This window comes from Myotis brandtii, unplaced genomic scaffold, assembly GCF_000412655.1.
Source record: "Myotis brandtii unplaced genomic scaffold, ASM41265v1 scaffold315, whole genome shotgun sequence".
Classification (NCBI taxonomy): Eukaryota; Metazoa; Chordata; class Mammalia; order Chiroptera; family Vespertilionidae; genus Myotis; species Myotis brandtii.
In genome coordinates, this window is record NW_005362075.1 from 1,871,589 (window position 1) to 1,887,731 (window position 16,143).

A 16,143-nucleotide genomic window follows, 5' to 3' on the forward strand; every position below is an offset into this window, starting at 1 on the left:
CGCATGACCTATTATATCCAGCAATCCATATGGGGACTGAAAACTTTGCAATGATGACAATTACTGAAGATATGAATCAACTAAAATAGTTGACAGGGACAATTCTTCCATCTTTGAAAATATCTACATCAAATCTGTTTAAATAGATTTTCATCTGCATAATATAACACATTCTGACAAGACCACCACCTCCACCAATGTGGTCAGTGTTGTGCTGTAAAATGTTTAATAACTGAGGGACCCCCCCCTCGAGTGCACAAATTTTGTGCACCCGGCTACTAGTTATTTAGTAAATAGGAATATGCTTACAGTGATCATATTTTTCAGGCTTAAACAGGAAAAATAAACTTCAATGTAATAAGATATTTGAGACAATAACTTCCCTGAAAAATCTGGGACAAATAGTAACTTTCAGTACTACAGAAAATTTACAGCCAAACTTAAATATATAACTCCTTGTTGTTACATCTTCTATAACTACTTATCACCACTTCTTCCTATCTTCCATTCCTCTTACAAATATGTACAAAATAAATAAAATGGATGGGGGAAAATAAAAATTGTATGGCTTCCCTTCAATCTTTAAAAATGCATTTTTTTGGGTCCCCCCTTCCCCTTTTTCTACTATAGTTGTTTGAATGCCTGCCTTCTATATTATCAGCAATTTACGGGGAAGGTCGTGACTTCGTTTCATAGCACCATGTCGTCTTATGGTAGGCACTTGAATATTGTACTTCTTGATCCCTGGATATAAGGAACTTGCAATCTACTTAGGGAAAGCAGTTATGTTCATGGTAAAAGTTAAGTAACAATACTCTGCAGTATAAAATCATAACAGTATCTACTTCAAAACTGCCTGAACAATAGCATTACCTTGGGATCTTTCAAATATTCTGAAGTCCACGCTACACCCCAACCCAGTGAAACCACAATCTGTGGGAGTGGAACACAGGCATCAATAAGTTTTAAAGTTCCACATGAGAGTGTAATGTGCAGCAAGTGCGAGAAACACTGCACTAACGAAACGAGCAGCTACGAAAGACTGTAGGAAGGTCCGGTTTAAGCTAGTCCATTGGTGTTCAAGTGGTTCAAGCTGTAGAACGTCTGGAAGTGATAGTATAGTCCTTGACATACAGCATGTCTTCCTTCTCTCTCTCTCTCTCTCTCTCATGCCTTCACCCATGTTATTCCTACTGCATAAAAACCTACAGTTCTTCACTGGGCAACTTCTACTTCACTCAAATCCTTCCTCCCAACTCTCTCAGGCAGAAATAGGGTCTTCTTCCACAATCCTCCCACTAAACTTTGTATTTACTCCTTTTAAAGCAGAAGTATATGAGCTAAGACACTATAAGTCATAGCACCAATTTAATAACAGCTTTGGGATTATAAAAAACATTCTACTAAATTAAATGCATCTATGTGTGTTTACACTCTGAGTTCAGAGAAGTTAAATCAGGCTTAGAATCAAGGAAATACAGTATGTTTAATATTCCCATATGAACTAAATGCAATTTTACAAGCTAAGCAAAAATATGACTATACTGTGTATTTTAAGTTTTAAAAATAACATTGGTGTATGGTTGGTTCATCATTACAAATTTGATTATACTCTTAGGACAAATTTTTCTTTTAATCCTCACCCGGGATATTTTTTTTTCATTGATTTCTAGAGAAAGTGGAAGGGGGAGGAGGAGGACGAGGAGGAGGTTGAGGAGGAGGACGAGGAAGAGGATGAGGAGGAGAAAGAGAAACATCGAGGTGAGAGAGACACATCGATTGGTTGCCTCTCGCACCCTCCCGCATGAGCCCCCACCAGGACTGGGGAACCTGCAACCTAGGTAGGGTGCCCTTGACTGGGACTCAAACCTGAGACCCTTCAGTCTGCAGGCTGACACTCTAACCACTGAGCCAAACCGGCCATGGCTATTGTTAGAGCAATTTAAACATTTTCTTAAATTCAAGTCATAAGCTACCTGAAAAATATTACAAAGCTGCTCTGGCCAGTTGGCTCAGTTGGTTGGAGCATCGTCCCATATACCAAAGGTTGCGGTTTGATCCCAGGTCGGGGTGCGTATGGGAAGCAACGAATTGATATTTCTCTCTCACGCAGATGTTTCTCTCTCTTTCTCTCTCTCTTTCTCCCTCCCTCCCTTCCTCTCTCTCTAAAAATCAAAAATAGCATATCCTTGGATGATTGTTAGGGGGAAAAATATTACAAAGCTTTTCCAAAATGAGGAAGAAATTATCATATATTAATAGCATATATATGAAAAATAAAATTGCTTACCTGAGTAGTGAATAAGGCTGTGTTTGAAAGATCAACAAATCATTACAGTGACCCTAATCAACATAAAAAGAAGTTATCAAGGTTTTTGATAAAAATAACTGCATTAAAAATTAAATATTTTATTTTGTAAAAGAAATTATATAAAGCAGCAAATAAATCTCTCTCCAGCTATGAACACACATGTACACATGCACGCACAAACATACACAGACATATACATATCTGTGTCCATACAAATGTTAGATATGTGGTTACCATTTTTCAGTGACCCTGTTTTTACCTAACCACAGTCTATATAATTGCAATTTTAAAAATCAGATACATGTTTTTCTCCTAGAACAGTGAGTTCAAAATGAGAATAGTACTGGTTTTCAAGCTTTTTTGTTTTTTAAGCAGAACTTTTTTCTTTCAAAGGACTTATTTTTAAATCTTCTCTTTACCCCAACTCCCTCCCAGGTGGTCCCAGGAGTCCTGGGAATTCTTCATTTGGAAATCACAGATCCAGAAGATTTTCTGAATATGACTCTCTCATCTAAAAATTAATGTGGATGAGTCAGCAGAAAATTTTTCTAATCCTTTCAACTAGGTCTTTAGAATTTCATAATTTATGACCATGATTTTAATGAGAATTCCTATTTTAATGATAAAATTTGTATCTTAAGACTTCTAGTGCTAATAAAAAGATGACAAACTACTAAATATGATTTTTAATTAAATGCAAAGTTGTGGTTATAACTTTTTATTGAAGCACTGAATTCTCAAAGAAAGTTCTGAAACTTTCAATATATGAGTTAGGAGGCCTCATAACTATGAAAAAAACCAAGTTCCCTGGAGATAACCCACCTTATTCCAGGGTTCGCCAGGTACTCAGTAGGAACAACTCTGGAGATAACTACGCCTGAAGAGATGAGAGGGAGCTGGCGCCCCTTTGGTTGGGCCCTGGCTCCTGACCCAGCCCATCCCTGAAGGCTCAGTCCTGCTATGCAAACCAGGGCAACCAGTCCTGACTCCTGTCCCACCACACATAGAGGAAGGTGGCCACTCTGCTCTGAATTTCCCAAGGTGATAGGAGTGAACAGTACTCTCCAAATGCTACTCATTTATTCCTTTGACCTTAGTTTTATCAGCTTTTAAAACTGGAATGCTTTAAATGCAAATGTAAAACATTTACATGTAGAAATGTAAAAGTAGTGGCAAAATATGCATAAAATATACTTTAAACATTTCAAAGTAGTTTCCTCTTGAGGGAAAAAGCTAACATGATGATATTCTAGTTATTGCTAGGTCAGTGGTTCTCAACTTTCCTAATGCCGCGACCCTTTAATACAGTTCCTCATGTTGTGGTGACCCCCAACCATAAAATTATTTTTGTTGCTACTTCATAACTGTAATTTTGCTACTGTTATGAATCGTAATGTAAATATCTGATATGCAGGATGTATTTTCATTGTTACAAATTGAACATAATTAAAGCATAGTGATTAATCACAAAAACATTATGTAATTATATATGTGTTTTCCGATGGTCTTAGGCGACCCCTGTGAAAGGGTCGTTCGACCCCCAAAGGGGTCGCGACCCACAAGTTGAGAACCACTGTGCTAGGTAGAAAATTTCATGAGTACTTACTACACTAAGTACTAATATACATTATATATTCATATGTATCAAATATTACAAGTATTTTAATTCCATAAAATTATAAAAGCTCTTCTTAATAATTTGACTAATGAAGTTAATAGCCCTATTTTGATTTGTAAACCAACAATATCCTAAATCAGTGATGGCGAACCTTTTGAGCTTGGCGTGTCAGCATTTTTAAAAACCCTAACTTAACTCTGGTGCTGTGTCACATAAAGAAATTTTTTGATTTGCAACCATAGTAAAACAAAGACTTATATTTTTGATATTTATTTTATATATTTAAATGCCATTTAACAAAGAAAAATCAACCAAAAAAAATGAGTTCATAGGTTCGCCATCACTGTCCTAAATGCTTCTCCACAGCCACTTATTCTGAAGATTAGTCATACCACAGAGGAACATTTCATGCCTTCCATATTTTGCAATGTGAGAAATGGGCATAATTGAATAACCATTTAGGATGAATAACACAATTACTCAGAGGAAATATTTAGATAGGAAATTTTCTTACTGTATCCAAGGAAAGTAAATCATCTTTGCTCCCACCAAATACCATTATTTCATTTTCTTTTCCCAAACAGGCTGTGTGCCATAACCTATGATTGAGAAGTATAAACAGAGTGAAATACTACCAAGGAAGAAGCTGTATATCACATATTAATCAATTGCACACTCTAAAATGTAATCTCTTTCAAAAAAGGATAGATTTTAAACATTCCTCTAGAACAGTGGTCGGCAAACTCATTAGTCAACAGAGCCAAATATCAACAGTACAACGATTGAAATTTCTTTTGAGAGCCAAATTTTTTAAACTTAAACTATATAGGTAGGTACATTGTTATTAACTTAATTAGGGTACTCCTAAGCTGGCCTTTGCTAAAAACGTCCTCAATCTGATTGAGGTACGTTCGCTGAGGTCGACCCCTTCCAACTCTCCCATCCACACTCGTCTTGTATACTTGTTTCGTCTATCTCCTTTCCGAAAACCGACTTCTGCGCATGGGCCACGAAGTTTCAATCGCACTGTACGTGCGCGCCCACACGTGGTATTTTGTGGAAGAGCCACACTCAAGGGGCCAAAGAACCGCATGTGGCTAGCGAGCCACGGTTTGCCGACCACTGCTCTAGAATCATCAGAGGATTCGATTCTAGAGTTCATTAAATCATATCATTTCAATTAAACAGATGACTCCCAATAACTCTTTCCCATTATATCCCCCAATCTTTTTCTAATCTCTTTATCACATAGGTATTGAAATATTTTAGTCACAAAATGAAATAATTTAAAAAATATAGCTGGGTGTGGCTCAGTGGCTGAGCATTGATCCAGAAATCAAGAGGTCACCAGTTCGATTCCCAGGCAGGGCATATGCCTGGGTTGCAGACTCAATTCCCAGAAGGGGGCATGCAGGAGGCAGCCAATTGATGATTCTCTCTCATCATTGATGTTTCAATCTCTCTCTCCCTCTCCCTTCCCCTCTGAAATCAATAAAAATGTATTTTAAAAAATAAAAATAAAAATGAACTGACCAACAGAAATAGCCGCCTTTCCCATTCTTCTTCTTATTATCTGCCATCTTACTGCCCTCATCATTTTTGACTCTTTCTTTCCTGCTCTCTTTTCCCCCATCACCTGACAAATCCAATTTGGCATTTTCTTTTCATTTACATTGTCACACTATCACTCTGGGTACAGAATACCATACATGTTCCTCCTTTTTCTGCCTCCAATCTTTCTCACTATATAGCTGCTATATAATATTTTTAAGCATGACATTTCCAGATCAAGAAGCACCTGTGCCATTTTTCTTCTCCTAATATTTATGACCAACAGCTATTTCTTTTTCCTATAAAACTCTTGCCTCTCCCCAAATGAACCTCCTCTTCAGCCAACTTCATCTACTTGCGTCCCTAAGAGTGAAGCTTAGATGTCTCTAGGCTTTTGTTCACCCGATTTCCTAGTCTAGAATGAGAAGTCATTCTCTCAGGGCCTTAAAAAAAAGACTCAAAATTCCCAAATGCAACCCAAACTGGCTCTGTCATCCTCTCTATTCCGCATCTGTCAACATTTTGTGCTCATTTTATAATCTATCTTACATTTGAAGATAAACTCCTCTATATACTGCTTTGTTTGATGTATGTGTCTTTACCTCCCCACAAAAACTATAAGATCCTTAAGGCCAGAAGTTGCTACCATAGTGTGCTGGAGCTGGTTTGTCGGCTCGTTAAAGCCAGCTGGGCACATCGCTATCCAACTTCATGCTCAGTGACATGCTGGTAGCGTGAAATGGCCATGGTGGAAATCAGCAAATGCTACAAATTAGGGCTTTTTTTTTGGTTTGTTTTTATGGGAAGCAGTGTAAACTGTTTACCAGCACATCACTGGAATTTGGGTAACTGAATTTTATGCTTCTCTTTCAAAATGCCCACTATGGTGTTCTGCATCCAGTAGTAGACCAAAAACTTTTGATTAACAAAAGCAAACACAAAATGCCAGCATAATTTATTCAGTAATTAAACAAATCATTCATCAAGGAGTGGAGCATCTAATGTGTTTTTTAAAATGGTGTGATAGCTCATATCCATCTCCAGTTTCACATTATTTACCAAGAATAGTTTTATGGTTTTAAAAAGTTCAATATTTCTCGGGGCTCAAACTCTCATAAATTTCTCAATTTTAAAAGATAAATTGAGGGTTTATAAAGTCATTGATTTGATTTTGAGAGTACTTTGATTACTTCTCTTAACACACCAAATTGCTGACGCAACAGATTCTACAAACAATTACATTAATTACTTATTTTATTATCACATAACTTATTTTTAGCACATTAATCCTTTTACTTAACTTCCACAAGTGCAAACAGTGGGATTATGCACAATTTGTTAAATCAATTCCTTTCCTCAAACAATCATGACACAAGCAATGACAAAAGCACTGGGGACCCAGGATAGAACTGAGTCAGTAGAGACTTTGTTTGGGAAATACTCTGCCCAATTCTCCAACTTGTATGTTAGACCATGCTTTGATATTAATCATCCGTAACACCCAGATTATGTTGTGAGGTCAGAAAAGGGGACGGGAAGAGAGATTGAGTAAAGGAGATAGAATATGATGAAGTCCTCATATGTGGGAAAGAATAGCTTAACTTACTGGAGAGAAGGTCACATAACCTTGGCAATGCTCATGGGATACAATAGTACCTAAGGCTCTGAAGACCAACGCCTGGTTAGACATCTTTTAGACATTTAAGAAAGTTCTTTGCTGACAGCTATCTACACAGAGGATCAGATATGGCTAGATAGGTGGCTTCTCAACCAAGCGTCGTTTTGTCTAAGGTGAGACCTGTAGAAGAGAGTGCAACACTGTAGGGTCTCAACCAGTGGCAATTCTGTCCCCATAGGGACATTTGACAATATATGGAGATATTTTTGGTCATCATAACTCCAGGTTGGGTGGGGGGCAGTACCACTGGCATCTTGTGGGTAGAGGCCAGCGATGCTGTTAAACATCCTCCAATGCATAGAACGCCTCTCAAAATAAATAATTTGGTCCAAAATGTCAATAGTGCTGAAGTTGAGAAACCTGCTGTAGAATTACAAGAGGAGAATTGGGCAGCTTACATTTCAAATTATAGCTTGGAAAAGTTTGCACAAAATGCACATAGATGTTAAGTCATTCTCACTTTTATAAAAAAAATTAGTATATACACACATATATGTTCTCCTTACACTAAACTGTATCCCACCTGTTCTCCTCCTCACCTCATACCTGAAGATAGCTCTGCCTCTGTCTTATCTGCCTTATGGAAACTCTGGCCTGGACTGCAGCATCGGAGAACACTGGAAAGCCTTTCCTGCCTGGATTTTGGTGACATCTAGCTTGCAACCTGATGTTTTTCTACAGACTGACAGTTTCTGTCCTCTCACAGCTGCTCTAAACTTATCACCTAAACATGCTAATAAAGCATATTATTTACATGACACATAAGCTGAATTAAAAAAAATCTCTTTACATAGCTCAGTTCTAACTAGTATATTATTGTTCATAGTTGTATTACTTTAATCATTAAGGATTTAAATATAAAATAGCAATTTAAAAATTAAACATTCTTACTACCACTTTAGTCTATAATTAATGCATTCATATAATCAAGCAAATGGAAGAGAACAAAGAGCTTATCTAGTTCAAGTCCCTCATTTCACAGATGAAGAAAATGATGCTCAGTTTCGTAAGTGACTTTCCCAAAGCCAAAATGCTAACTAGTAGCTGAGCAAGGACTAGAATTCTGAGCTCCTATATCTTAATATAAAACTCTTTAAATTAAAATACACATTACAAAAGATCCAGAATTGCTAAAGTAATATATTCCAATGAATTTTTATATATAAAAATATAAGAATCATATATATATAATTATGATAAACTCTAAATATATTATGCATATTAATATAGAGATATAAAATGAGATATATTAAATATTTTCAGGTCTTTTTCTCAAGTTACTTGTTATATATTAAATTACTGAAATGCATGTCATTAAGTTGACTTCACATTAGTATAAATAATCTATAGTAAAAAAACTGAAATACATGGCATGAAAAAGAATAAAATCTATTACTAACTATAATAATTATAATGTGCTAAACTTGAATTTCCTATGAATATATCTTTATTATACCATCAATCAAATTAGAAAAAAATAAGAATGACAGTAGAGTCTGGCCAGTGTGGCTCAGTGGCTGAGCATTGGCCCATGAACCAAGAGGTCACCCATTTGATTCCTGGTCAGGGCACATGCCCGGGTTGCAAGAGGCAGCTGATTGATGTTTTTATCTCTCTATCCCTCTCCCCTCCTCTCTCTCTCTAAATATTAATAAAAACATATTTTTTTAAAAAGCATTACAGTAGCCGTGACCAGTTTGGCTCAGTGGATAGAGCATCAGCCTGTGGACTGAAGGGTCCCAGGTTCGATTCCGGTCAAGGGCATGTACCTTGGTTGCGGGCACATCCCCAGTAGGAGTCGTGCAGGAGGCAGCTGATCGATGTTTCTCTCTATCCCTCTCCCTTCCTCTCTGTGAAAAATCAATAAAATATACTTTAAAAAAATAAAATAAAATAAAAATAAAAAAGCATTACAGTATTAATGTGGTTTTCTTTGTAGTTTAATAATAGTATATTGTTTCTACAATTTTTTGTAGAAAATTATACTCTATAATATAGCACAAATAACTAACATGTTTTTTAAAAAATTCACATTAATAAACATTATTAAGATAGTTTAATATAGAAAAATAATAACCTGCCATCTACTTGATCAACATAAAAGCAAATTCCCCATTAAATTGCTCTCAACCTCTTCCATAAACAAATAACTATTGCTAAAGCCAACCCCATTCTTGTCTACTTATTAAAAATAGCCGCCAAAACTGGTTTGGCTCAGTGGATAGAGCGTCAATTAAAAATAGTAACATTATATACTTTCAATTTCATAAGCCTTTTCATATTTATCAGGCAAGATTATGCATTTACCTAAAAGAATAATAGTTTCAAATATGCAAATATGGGTAGAAACTGAATAGATTATTTCTAACAATCAGATATCATTTAAATGATAATTAAATTATTTAGGTAATATCAAGCTTATTTGAAAGACATCCTTCCTGGTGATTTATGGTTTTAATGGCAAACACTATAAATTCAGTGCTATATTTTAATACTTTAAAAATTCTTAACTATTTTACTATTTATCAACTTCTAAACTTACCTAGGTCTTGTTTTAGGTAAATATGTCAGTTGTTTCCAACAATTTGTTATGACATTATGAATCCAACCATCACCTGCAATATTGTGACAGTTCAAAAATTAAGACTAGGTCTTTGGAATAAAATTTTAATTTTTATCCAAATTTATCATGCTACATTTATGCAGCTATCTGATGTGTATGCATATTTTCTCATAAAAATTTTCAGAGATATACAAAAGTAGAGTAAACATAACAATAGACCCACACATATCCCAGACTCAACAACTATCCAGATTTTGTCATATGTGCTCCACTTATTTCTTTTTATTATTGTTGTTATTCAGTTATTCTAAAGCAAATTCTAAATCTCTGATCATTTTCCCCATACATACTTCAATAAGCATTACTTTAAAAAAATTGATTTTTTTTACATACCTACAACAGCTTTGTCACATAACTACAATGCCATTATCACAGTCAACAAAACTAAAAATTATTTCTTAGTATTATGTAAGACACATATGACCACATCTTAAGCTGAATCTATAAAGGAGGAAATTGACTGGACTAAGAGTTAGGGCATTTACAGATGGGTACTATACTTATCAGGGTGATCACTTTTTCTACACGTGAAACTAATATAATAGTGTATATCAACTATAATTGCAAAATAAGTTAATTTAAAATAAAAAAAAACACTTTTTAAAGAATTAGGACACTTAATTCCCCATAGGCCAAAGACCAAAACCAGCAAATAGGAGTTAGACACAATAATGCTGCCCAGCAAGTATGGCTCAATGGTTAAGCGTCGACCCACGAACCAAGAGTTTACCGGTTCAATTCTCAGTCGGGCACATGCCTGGGTTGCAGCTCTATCCCCAATGAGGGGCATGCAGGAGGCAGCCAATCGATGTTTCTCTTTCATTGATGTTTCTATCTATCTTCTCCCTTCCTCTCTCTCTAAAATCAATAAAAACATATTTTTTAAAAAGAAAATAAAAACACTAACGGCTCATAAAGATATGATATTAAACAACCTCTAGTGAAATGGGTAAATGTTAGCTTTTTTATTAGATTCCAAATCTTTTTTTTTTTTTTTTGTTACTCCTCACCCAAGGATATTTTTTCATTGATTTTTTTAGAGAGAGTGGAAGGGAGAGGGAGAGATAGAGAGAGAAAACACTGATGTGAGAGAGACACATAGATTGGTTGGTTGCCTCCCACAAGTGCCCTGACCAGGGCCTGCAACCAAGATACACGCCCTTAATCAGAATCGAATCTGGGACCCTTCAGTCCGTGGGCCAATGCTCTATCCACTAAGCCAACCTGGGTAGGGCAGATTCCAAATCTCTTTTAATTAAAATGTCCAAAAACTGAAGAAGCATAATATTCTGCAACAGTTAACACCCCCTACTAGAAACTGCTGTTTCAAATCAACCTCTGGAGTTTGTTGGCCAGCAGACTGCAATATACACAGTTGATGCTCAATAAATTTTTGTTGAAAAAAATATAGTTTTTTCCAAATCCTATATAAGATTATAGAAATTGTTTTCATTGTATATAAGTTATCTTAACGAAAACATCTGTAGCCATAGAAAACTTTTGAGTTAAGAAAATACTAGTACACAACATTTAGCATGTCAAACTAAGAAATGGATATTCTTGGTCTATCCTGATGGCGTGATTTTACTGCTGAAAGAAAAACTGCATTTCAAAACCTTTGGGATCAGCAGTGACAGGAGTTTTAAAAATTTTAGCTAATCACTTTCCTTTATAGTTTGGGAACAAAGAAAGAAGCAACAGGCCTCCCCACCTTATATTTCCAGAGCATTCTGGAAAAGGCTGCTCTTCTAATTTCCATTCCAGCCTACAGTATAAGCATCTGGATGAAAAATCAGGAGGAGATAGAATCGTAGGCTACTATAGTTGAAAGGGGCTTTAATTCACCTAGGTTCAACCACCCTTCCTTTTCTCTACACCTAGGAAACAGGAGAACATCGAGAGCCAAGGCTACAGAAGCAAAGGGGTCTTCCAGTTCTAATTCTCAGTGCAAGCATATAGTTGGGGATAAAATAAAGGTAAAGCATAAAATCAGAAAAAAAGGAATATACCTTAAGTATAAAATACAACTTAGAAAAAAGAAGATAATAACTGTAGGCTAAACATGAATTCACTTACTTAATGGAATGTTGTCTGCACTTAGTCCACCAAATAAGAAAAGCTTATCATCAGCTATTGGTGTTAAAGTATGCCATGATCGATGTTTAGGGTTTTCTCCAGTAATAGGAATCCTGTGGCAAAAATATAAATATAAAAATCTAGGTGCTGTGTTAGTTAAAATAAATGGTTTTCAATAATCTTAAAGGGAAAAACTGCTCTCACTAATTTAAAAATTTTAAAAATTATTTGGTGAGTTTAAACAACCTTTTTCACGTAGTGTCTATTCCACCTGGTCATAGAACACAGATTAAAAATTAATTCCCAGTTAATTCACAATGCATACTCAGCATCATTCTTGTTGGTTAATCAATACAACTTCCTCAAGTGTTTCAACATAATTATTTTCATGGCTATAACCTTTAACTGTTGTTTCATGTTTAATTTTGTGTTTTCAGCAGATTTCCTCAATGGTATTATGGGCTTTTGTTGTTGTTTTTACTTGGTCTATTTGTTGTAGACTTTCCCAAAGCATTCTCTTCACTCTAGCTTCAAAACAAAAGCATGCAAGCCATTCCAGATCCAGGAAAAAAACTCTACTAAAGGTTACAAACAAATACTGTTCTATTCCTTAAAAAACAGAAACAGAAGTAAAAACATAAGCACAGAAGTTTAACTAATTTAGGAGGTGAGAAGGCACCATTCTCCAGCATTCTGGAATGCTCCAGAAGAACATGGGCCATTTGTAGAAGATGTTATTTGCTTTTCTCCAAACTGGAAATATTTTTATTTATTGTTTTTATTTACTACAAAAAACATTTTTATTAGAAAACATTCAACCACAAAAATATTTAATGTTTTATATAATCCTGTTTTCCAGCAATAAGAAACAATAATTTGGTATATATGTTTCCGGATTTTAATGTGCATATAAATATTTATTAAAAATTATAAATGGGGCCCAGCTGGAGTGGCTCAGTGACTGAGCATCGACCTATGAACCAGGAGGACACGGTTCGATTCCCAATCAGGGCACATGCCCAGATTGTGGGAGGCAGCCAATCAATGATTCTCTTTCATCGTTTGATATATATCTCTCTATATATATGTATCTCTCCCTCTCCCTTCCTCTCTGAAATCAATAAAAATATATTTTAAAAAATTATAAATGGGATATGTTCCATTCTGTAATTTTTTCACTTTACTAGAATGTTGTAGAATATTTCCATGAAGTAGATTCCTTTGTTAATGGAAGCATGGCAGCCCTTTGGGCAGATGTACTATGATCTAAACAATCCCCACTTGTGGGCATGAAGGTTGATCTCAAGTTTTTGTTTTCATAAATAACGTTGCAATAAACATTTTTGTGTATGCACACGCACATAAATATACTTGTCCAATTATTGTCTTCAGAGAAATTCTGGATCAAAGTAGAAATTCCATTTTCTATTTTAAACATATTGCCAGACTACCCTCCAGAAAAACTGTACCAATTTAGACTTCTTCTAATTATGTTGTTACAACCTGGCACACACTGGTCATTTGTAATTATTTTTATCTGATAGTGAAAACTAGTTTTACTAGTATTTCCCTTTCTTTAATATTCTATGAAGTTGAACATCTTTTAAAAATAATTTTGCCTATTTATATGTTTTTTATGAGTTGCTCATTCATGTTCTTTGTCCACTTTCCTATTGGATTATTTGTCTTTTGTTTTTTTTACTGACTTAGTTCTTGCAGATCTCAGCCCACTCTGTTAGAAATACTACAAATATTATATAAAGTATATGACTGTCTCACCACTATGCTGAACACATGACACTAATACAAAATAATATTAAATGTATAGTGTAATTAAAAAAATAAAAAAATTAAAAAGAAAAAATCAAAATAAAAAATACTATGTAATTCAAACAAACATAAAAAAGAAATACTATAAATATTACTTCTAATTTATTTTTTGTTTGCATTTGCCAATCTGCCTTTTAATTTTTGTGGTATATTTTTTAACACAGAAATAATTAATTCTTAAGTAGTTTTATCAACCTATCTTTTAATTTATGAATTTTGAGTTTATATCATTTTTAGAAAAGCCTTCTCCATGCAAGATTTTATAGATAATCTGCTTTTTTTACACTCTTGTGGTTTCATTTTTTATAGCATTTATACTTTGAAATAATATATAGCTCTTCGTTCATCTCATTACATGAACAGATGAATTGATAGCTAAACATATTTATTCTATTGCTAAATATAGATTATGAGCCATAAATAAAATCTGACTTTTAGCCACTCCATTATCTGTTCACCTGTGATGACCCTATTCAACTGTTCCTTTATTTCTTCTACTGACCAGTCCTAAAGAACATAGTATATAAAACCAGTACTTTTACATAATCAATTTTCAACTGCTAGTATTCTCATGTTTTATGTAGTTGGGTTAAAAAACAAACTCTAATCTATATATTCTTTGCTTAGACATATTATCTGAAGAGAAAAATATAATAATTCAGTTTTAGAGACCCCAATTTGGATTATGGTGCACACACATATACAGACACACACAGAAATGCCTATAGGTAAAAACAAACACATTTCCTACTTACCTTCCAGACCAAATCCAGGTATCTAAGTTTAGATAGTGCAAATCATTCATCCTAGTTTGCTAAAATAAAAGTGTGTTAAACTGGTCAGTGTTTTACATCTTTCATAAGCTAAAATTTTGTTTTTAAAATAGTTTCTATTAAAAGTAGATTATATCTATTTTACTTAACATCATAAGTTTATATATTGGGAAACAATGCTTAGCACTAATAAAGTTAACATAGAGCTATCAAATTAATGTGTCAAGGGGGAAAGGAAGAAATGAGTTTAAACTAACAGGATTTAGATGATAAGAAATGAAACTTTTCTAATAATACACTAAAGTGAAGGATTCTCCTCATTAAAATGTGATTTATCTGTGATTATTCATGTATGGTCTGTTTGGGAACAGAAGATAAAAGTTATTGAAGGACACTATCATTTCTAGATTTTTTTAATGTTCAGTTGTTCTATAAATTCAGAGGATATGTTTTTATAAGAAGCATCACACATAAAAAGATCATACTAACCAAAACACGTCCACCAAAGATATAGCCCTTATTTCCAAGAACTGCACACGTATGTGCGGCTCGTGGCTGTGGGGGGACTCCACCCTGCAAGCAGAGAGCAGAAAACAGTGCAAAACCTGAAACTTGTGAAATCACATTCTTATGCTTAGTATGAAAAATACTTGACTGCTAAGTTACCATTACCTATGTAATTCCATTAGAAAGCCTAATGTAAATTCCACTCTAAATCAGTGATTTTCAACCACTGTGCCGCAGCAGGCACACTGGTATGCCACAAGAATTTTTAAAACATGCAATACCTGACTTTTTAGCCAGGGACACTGACCTCTTCTTTCTTAGATTATGAAATTAAAACACTGACACCCTAGCTGGTTTGGCTCAGTGGAGAGGGCATCGGCCTGTGGACTGAAGGGTCCTCGGTTTGATTCTAGTCAAGGCACATGCCTGGGTTGCAAGCTTGATCCCAGAGTAGGGCTTACAGGAGGCAGCCGATCAATGATTCTCTCTCTTTCCCTCTTCCTTCTTCTCTAAAATCAATAAAAATGTATTTTAAAAATATATTATTTTTTTAAAAAGGATTACTTGTTTTTTAAAAAAATGACAACAGCTGTTGTTCAGTGGTTAGAGCACCGGCCCACACACCAAAGGGTGGTGGATTTGATTCCCAGTCAAGGGCACATACCTGAGGTTGCATGTTTGATCCCAACCCTGGTTGGGGCACGTGCAGGAGGCAACCAATTGATGTGTCTCTCTCACATTGATGTTTCTCTCTCTCCCCTGCTCCCTGCCTCCCTCTACTCTCTCTCTAAAAATCAATGAGGAAAAAATGACAAGTCACCACAACAATAGATGTCTGGTGTGAATGGATCAAAATTATACCAAATTTTTTTGTAAGATTAGCAAAAAATATATATATTGGTGTGCTGCAGAATTTTAGTAATTAGTTCATGCATGCCATGAGATGAAAAAGGTTGAAAATCACTGCTCTAAATAGTAAGATACCTCGTTTTATTGTGCTTCACCTTATTGCGCTTTGTAGATGTTGCATTTTTTTATAAATTGAAGGTTTGTGGCAACTCTGCATCAAGCAAGTCCGTCAATGCCATTTTTCCAACAGAATTTGCTCACTTTGTGTCTGTGTCACATTTTGGTAAGTCTCAAAATATTTCAAACTCTTTTTATTATTATTATATT

The 16,143-nt window shown here is 34.9% G+C and overlaps 1 protein-coding gene across 3 annotated transcripts in view; it reads right to left on the bottom strand.

Moving 5' to 3' along the window:
• KLHDC1 (kelch domain containing 1) overlaps nt 1–16,143 on the bottom strand; it is an 83,304-nt gene that overhangs the window by 13,766 nt on the left and 53,395 nt on the right. For all 3 annotated transcript variants that reach the window (XM_014542929.1, XM_014542927.1, XM_014542928.1), the window contains exons 6-11: nt 14,950–15,033; nt 14,443–14,501; nt 11,858–11,970; nt 9,701–9,773; nt 4,444–4,528; nt 2,291–2,343 (exon numbers count right to left, since the gene is read on the bottom strand). In XM_014542929.1, the coding sequence (XP_014398415.1) occupies nt 2,291–2,343; nt 4,444–4,528; nt 9,701–9,773; nt 11,858–11,970; nt 14,443–14,501; nt 14,950–15,033 (467 nt within the window). The remainder of the gene's footprint in view (nt 1–2,290; nt 2,344–4,443; nt 4,529–9,700; nt 9,774–11,857; nt 11,971–14,442; nt 14,502–14,949; nt 15,034–16,143) is intronic.